Here is a 7011-nt window from a genome sequence, read left to right as displayed (position 1 = left end):
ACCTGGTAGGATCCCGATACACTGTGAATCCTCATGCACACCTGGCAGGATCCTGATATGCTGTGAATCCCCATACACACCTGGCAGGATCCTGATACACTGTGAATCCCCATACACACCTGGCAGGATGCTGATACACTGTGAATCCCCATACACACCTGGCAGGATCCTGATACACTCTGAATCCACATATACACCTGGCAGGATCCTGATACACTGTGAATCCCCATACACACCTGGCAGGATCCTGGTACACTGTGAATCCCCATACACACCTGGCAGGATCCTGATACACTGTCAATCCCCATTGCCACCTGGCAGGATCCTGATAAACTGTGATTCCCCATACACACCTGGCAGGATCCTGATACACTGTCAATCCCCATACACACCTGGCAGGATCCTGGTACACTGTGGATCCCCATACACACCTGGCAGGATCCTGATACACTGTCAATCCCCATTGCCACCTGGCAGGTTCCTGATAAACTGTGATTCCCCATACACACCTGGCAGGATCCTGATACACTGTGAATCCCCATTGCCACCTGACAGGATCCTGATACACTGTGATTCCCCATGCACACCTGGCGGGATCCTGATACACTGTGAATCCCCATATACACCTGGCGGGATCCTGATATGCTGTGAATCCTATCCACAACACCAATGTGCCCCAGAGATGCTCTGGGCTCACAATTATTGAACAGTGCTTTGAGCCAGATGTCATGGTTTACCTGCGCCCCCAGAAATCTGCTCACAATCACCTGTGGGGAACGAGGTGGAGAAATGCGAAATATTAAAAATGTTATCATTTCATAGCACAGAACGAGACGTCAACGTGTTCGATCTGATCTGAGATGATGTACAGATGTTCACACAATAGATCATTAATCCGTGCAGAAATGTGAGGGAAAGACAATGTTCAGGGTAATTCGAAAGGTGTGGGCTGGCTTCCTAATGGCAGTGAAAGATAGAACTTATTCTACTCAAAGAATAGTCCTTTAACTCAGGGTCTTTTTGGACCCAATGCAATTTCTCAAACCTGCATTATCAGAAAATCAAACCAATATGAAACAAGGGAGTATAATTATTGGGAGAACAGTTGAAATGAACTGTGAGTGATGTGGGCAGTAGTTCTAATTCTAATCGGTGATATGACAGGACTGTTATAAAAGCACATTCGATGTAGGTGTAAAACGACTGAAAAATTGTTCACAAATTCTGAAACACAATATAAAAGTAGAATGATTGGACCAAATAACCTTTTCCTGTCTCTAAATAAGCCTATCCCTGTTAGAGAGATGATCTCACCTACCCCTCCTCTCAGTGTATCCACAGAAACACGTTCAATTATCTCTTGACCCCACTTACACTGCCCCTGTAGTGTCCTTCCCAGGCTCTCGGGCCCTTTGGGTGAGAAAATTACCCTGACTTCCCTTCTCCATTATTAATTATTTTGTTGATTGTGAGTCTGTTTCCTGTTTCCGATGAGTTTATTCAAGAATCAGATCGATAAATTTTTGGACACGAAGGGAATCAATGTATATGTGGACAGGGTGGGCAAGTGGATTTGAGATATTTCAGCCATGACCTTAATGAATGGTGGCACAGGTTCGAGAGACCGGATTTTCTACTCCTTCGATTTCTTATGTTCTTATGTTCTTACTAATGTTGTGAATTCCATTGAAACATTTCAATCCCGAATTCGCTTGCACAAACAAAATACACCAAACTGTCTCACCATTCCCTCAACCAAAAGTCCGAGTACCTGACATCATCATTCTGATTCCCCTCTGTACCTTCACAATGGCAGTGATCGTTAACTGCGAACAGGTGAATATAGAAATGTACGTAATATCCCAGAAAACCCCACCGAGTCCGAAAACAACAGCAACTTAACTCCTGTCTATTCAATCAGCCCCTCTCCCAGTGCTCACAATATCCCAGATAACCTGTCCGAGGTCTGATACAATAACAGTGGAACTTCTGTCCATTCACAGTCTGTCCCTCTGCCAGTGCACACTATAACCTATTTCCCATTTCCGCAAAAGGTCAGCACCACTGACGGTTTCATAAATTATTCCTCTGAAGCCTTTAGTTTCGTATAACAGAATCCCGTTTGGATTTGTATTGTGATGTCCATGGTACAGGGCAGGGCTGATAATATTAATCATCAGAGGGAAAATATCACCTTTATAGAAGTCTCCATGCTCAGTAAATATTAGAATCAAGTGAGGATTTGAAACTTTTCTCCACCATTCTTCACTTTCAAGCGAGGTTTTCAGTAACTGAGTTTAATTTCCTGCTCGCACCTCTATTGAAGCTGTGAATTCAATCTCGGAAAATTTTAAAGTGATATTGAGAATTTGTTTTTATGTCAATGCAACTAACATTGAGAACCACTTTCTGTCTGTTCTAATTGAAGATGTTCAACAGAAACACAAGGAAACACTCCGGGTCCAAACTGAAACACTGAGAGTGAACACGATCCTAATAAAGGAGAAGGTTAAGATTTTCCAGCTGGTCAATCTATACACTGAGCTAACGGTCATTTCTACTGTTCGAGATCGGACACTTGTGGAACATGAACTGCTGGCAAGAGGTCGAGACCATGAAGAGTGGAGAAAGAAACATCTCCGGAGAGAACTGGAAAAAATCCGAACTGATCAATTGTTCCAGAGCAGTTTTTCCCGGAGAAAATGCAAATCTGGAAGTTCAGCAGCAGTGAGCGGAGTCGCGGGGATTGGAAAAACAACAATGGTACAAAAGATTGTTTTTGACTGGGCCACTGGGAAAATATACCAACACTTTCAATTTGTTTTCAGTTTTAAATTCCGGGATTTGAACGCGATTAGCTGTAGAATAAACCTGAGGAATCTGATACTGGATCTGTATCCTTACTTTGGGAATATACTGGGAGAGCTCTGGAAGAACCCAGAGAGATTACTGTTTATATTCGATGGTTTAGATGAATTCAAGGACAGTATCGATTTTGATTACAATTGTATAAATACAGAGGCTGATTACATCTGCACAGATCCTGAAGACTGGTGTGAAGTGTCTGACATTGTGTACAGTTTAATACAGCACAAGCTGCTCCCAGGATGTTCAGTGCTCGTGACCAGCCGCCCCACTGCATTACATTTATTGGAAAAGGCTGAGATCAGTGTCTGGGCTGAAATCCTGGGGTTTGTTGGTGAGGAACGGAAGGACTATTTCAACAAGTTTTTTGAAGATCAGGCGGTGGCAGCAGCTGTTTTCAAACATGTGGAGGAGAACGAGATCCTATACACCATGTGTTACAACCCTTCCTACTGCTGGATCCTCGGTCTGTCACTGGGTCCCTTCTTCACACAAAGAGACAGGAAACAGCAGCGAGTTCCCAAGACCATCACTCAACTATATTCCTACTATATTTACAACATTCTGAAAAACCATCGCCGAGAGATTGAATCCCCCCGTGATGTGTTACTGAAGATCGTTGAGATGGCCTTCACTGGAGTCTCTGAGAAGAAGATTGTGTTTAGAAATGGAGATTTCATCAAGTACAATCTGCAACCTTCCCAGTTCCTGTCTGGGTTCATGATGGAACTTTTGGAGAGAGATGATTCTGCCCAGAGTGTGGTTTACACATTCCCCCACCTCACCATCCAAGAGTTTGCAGCCGCACTCGCACAATTCCTGACTCCAGATCCAGGGGACATCGGGAAACTCCTCAGTGAAGCCCACAGCAAGGAAGATGGGAGATTTGAGATATTTATCCGTTTTGTTGTTGGTCTCTCCTCCTCACAGTCAGCTCGACCCCTGGAGGAGTTTCTGGGACCATTTCTTCATCAAACAATCTGCGCAGTGATTGACTGGGTGAAGGAGAAGGTTGAAGGCCAGATTGGAAAGACAGGCAGTGACACTGGTAAAAGGAATCTCCTGAATACATTCCACTATCTGTTTGAGTCTCAGAATGAAACACTGGCTCGGGTCACAGTGGGATCTCTGAAAACACTTACATTTGAGAGATTGCAACTGACCCCGATTGACTGTGCGGTGCTGTCTCATGTCATTGGACTCTGTGATACAATAAAATACCTCGATCTACAGTACTGCTCCATTCAGTGTGAAGGACTCCAGCGTCTGGGAACCGCACTGCACAAATGCCAGGTGTTGAGGTAACTGTTTATTTGTCTCTAACTGTTAGGCCAATTGTAGAACAGTCCCGGATTGTATTGTTGCTCCGTAATTAAGGGAAACAAACAGTTCAGATAAATCAGAGAGAAGCAGATTCAATACAAATATGACAAATGATAAGAGGATTGGTTAGTAATTCCCGAAGGACTGGAGAATCTAAAATGGATCCTTGTTTACAAGTCTGAATTATACAGTCTTTATCAGATCATTAAATACAGGTCACTGAAAGAGTCTGATAATTTAATTGCAATAAATTATATTTATTGCTGTTTTTCTCACTGCCTGAGATACGTCCATTGAAGAGGCTCCTGCTCACTATTACTGACACGTAGGCCGACACTAACTGCAGCAGCCTGTGTTTTGGAACATCCCACCCTCTTACCGAGGTGTGGGGACAAGTGACAGTCACCGGACTGTCAACGTGAGTAGGAGAGGGAAGCAGAAACACCAAACATTCAGTAACGAAGAGCAAAACACAGCTTTCGGGCAGTCAACCGGCAGTGGGCGAGCTGAGCTTTCCCCGCAGGACGGCGGTCCGTTATCTTAACTCATCAATGACACAGCCCTTCACACTCTCCAATACATCCACCATCTCTTCACCCAGCTGGCAGCACTCGTGCCTCTGAGTCAGAAGGTCGTGGGTTCAGGCCCCTCGCTCATTAATCCAGGCCGGCACTTCAGTGGGATTTGGGAACTAAAATCTGCCTTTGAAAAGGTTCCAATCTAACGAGTTGTGGGGTATTAGCCCAGGAGTACAGACACACACCGGCCAGCGGTGGGGCCTCACACACAGCAGGAGGCTCCTGGGTAAACCAGCGGCACTGAACCCCTGGACCCGTGAATTTCCTATAATCTGCCCCCTGTGCTTGAGGCCCCGCTCGGGCAGGGAACTTCAGAAAATTCCCCAAAAACTGTCGGGCCCGTTAGACCTGAAATAAATGTTGAGCCAGTTTAATGGGATTAAAGTGGGACACTCCCCTCCCCTATAAACTAGGAGTACAGGGACATTTAAAACTTGTAACAGGACAGAATTACATAAAATCCTGTGGGACGGATTTTACAGCAGCAGTTCAGGCCGTTTCACAATATAACTCATCCCAAGATATTACACAGATTAATACAATACTGCATAAAGTACAGTTAATCACCGCTTTATCACTTAATTCAGGGAAAATCGCCCCATTCCCATAAAATCTAGTATTTAAAAAGCAGCTGAAATGACCCAACTTTCCCCAAACATGACGGGACCGGTCACTGACCTCCAGGAGGGTAATTCTGATCATCAGGGAATGAGACCGGACTGAGGGACATTTATAGGCTTCACACAGACAGCACTTTATTTAATAAATACATTTACTGACAGTCCCTGAATCTATGGGGCGTTGGACAGAGTCAGATTCATTGTCAGTGACAGGGAAATCTGCTTATTAATTTCCTTAAGATTTTTCAGTGTTTTCTGTAATATCAGAGAGAAATTGTGTCAGATCGGGGATTGGATTCAGTTTGTTTCTCACTCTCTGTCTGGTTGTGTTTAGACTGGAGAGAAATAAACTGAGAGATTCAGGCGTGAAACCGTTGTCTGCGGCTCTGAGGAACCCGGACTGTAAAATACAGGAACTGCAGTAAGTATCAGACTTTGTGAGATTGTGTTTATAATAACTGGATGTCTAACACGGTACATCAATGTCAGTATAAGTAATAATTATATGAATAAATACTGGGAATTTACTCTGATTTCTGTTATCTCTGCTCGTCTCTCTCTCTCTCTCTGATCTCCAGGTTATGTGGTAACGATCTCACAGCTTCTTGCACCGAGGATCTCTCCTCCGCTCTCAGTACAAACCGGTCACTGACGGATCTGGACCTGAGTAAAAATAAACTGGGAGATTCAGGAGTGAAACGACTGTCTGAGGCTCTGAGGAACCCGGACTGTAAAATACAGAAACTGCGGTAAGTATCAGACTGTGTGAGATTGTGTTTATAATAACTGGATGCTGAACACGATACATTAATGTCAGTACAAGTAACAATAATTCAAATAAATACTGGGAATTTTCTCTGATTCCTGTTATCTATTTCTCTGTCTCTCTCTCTCTCACTCACTCTTATCTCCAGGTTATGGGATAACGATCTCACAGATTCTTGTACCGAGGATCTCTCCTCCGCTCTCAGCACAAACCCGTCACTGACGATTCTGGACCTGGGTGGCAATAAACTGGGAGATTAAGGAGTGAAACTACTGTCTGAGGCTCTGAGGAACCCGGACTGTAAAATACAGGAACTGCGGTAAGTACCAGACTGTGTGAGATTGTGTTTATAATAACTGGAGACCGAACACGGTACATTAATGTCAGTATAAGTAATAATAATACAAATAAACACTGAGGATTTTCCCTGATTCCTGTTATTTCTCTCTCTCTGATCCCCAGTCTATGGAATGTCGGTCTCACAGATTCTGGTACCGAGGATCTCGTCTCCGCTCTCAGTACAATCCGGTCACTGACGGATCTGTCCCTGGGATTAAACTCCTTCACAGACCGATCTGTCCCCGCTCTCCGCTCCCTCATACTGACCTGCAGGAGTCTGGAGCGGATCTGGTGAGTGTTTGTGTTAGTGTTTAATGTACTAAATAAAATATCAGTGGGATTCAGTCCCTTTTATGGGTAATATTTGTCTGTAATTATTATTGAAATATTAACCCCAGTCTCCCTGTTATTCACACTGTTGTTCAATCTGTTTATTTCCTGTTTAATCTTTAATCTGTTTCAGGCTGGGGGAGAATCGGTTCAGTCCAAACGGAGAGAGACACCTGGAGTCACTGCAGGA

General features: G+C 44.1%; 1 protein-coding gene across 1 annotated transcript; it reads left to right on the top strand.

The window, feature by feature from the left end:
* Positions 1-3630: 3630 nt before the first annotated feature.
* Positions 3631-6127, top strand: LOC137313364 (NACHT, LRR and PYD domains-containing protein 12-like; the record flags this gene model as incomplete). Its single annotated transcript, XM_067979489.1, has 3 exons — positions 3631-4166; positions 5721-5807; positions 5965-6127. Coding segments are annotated over 3 exons (786 nt in total), but the record flags the coding sequence as incomplete, so codon positions are not given.
* Positions 6128-7011: the final 884 nt, after the last annotated feature.

Source organism: Heptranchias perlo, unplaced genomic scaffold, assembly GCF_035084215.1.
Source record: "Heptranchias perlo isolate sHepPer1 unplaced genomic scaffold, sHepPer1.hap1 HAP1_SCAFFOLD_47, whole genome shotgun sequence".
In the NCBI taxonomy this organism is placed as follows: Eukaryota; Metazoa; Chordata; class Chondrichthyes; order Hexanchiformes; family Hexanchidae; genus Heptranchias; species Heptranchias perlo.
The sequence above is the reverse complement of the archived record's forward strand: the minus strand, read 5'-3'. Positions and strand labels throughout refer to the sequence as shown.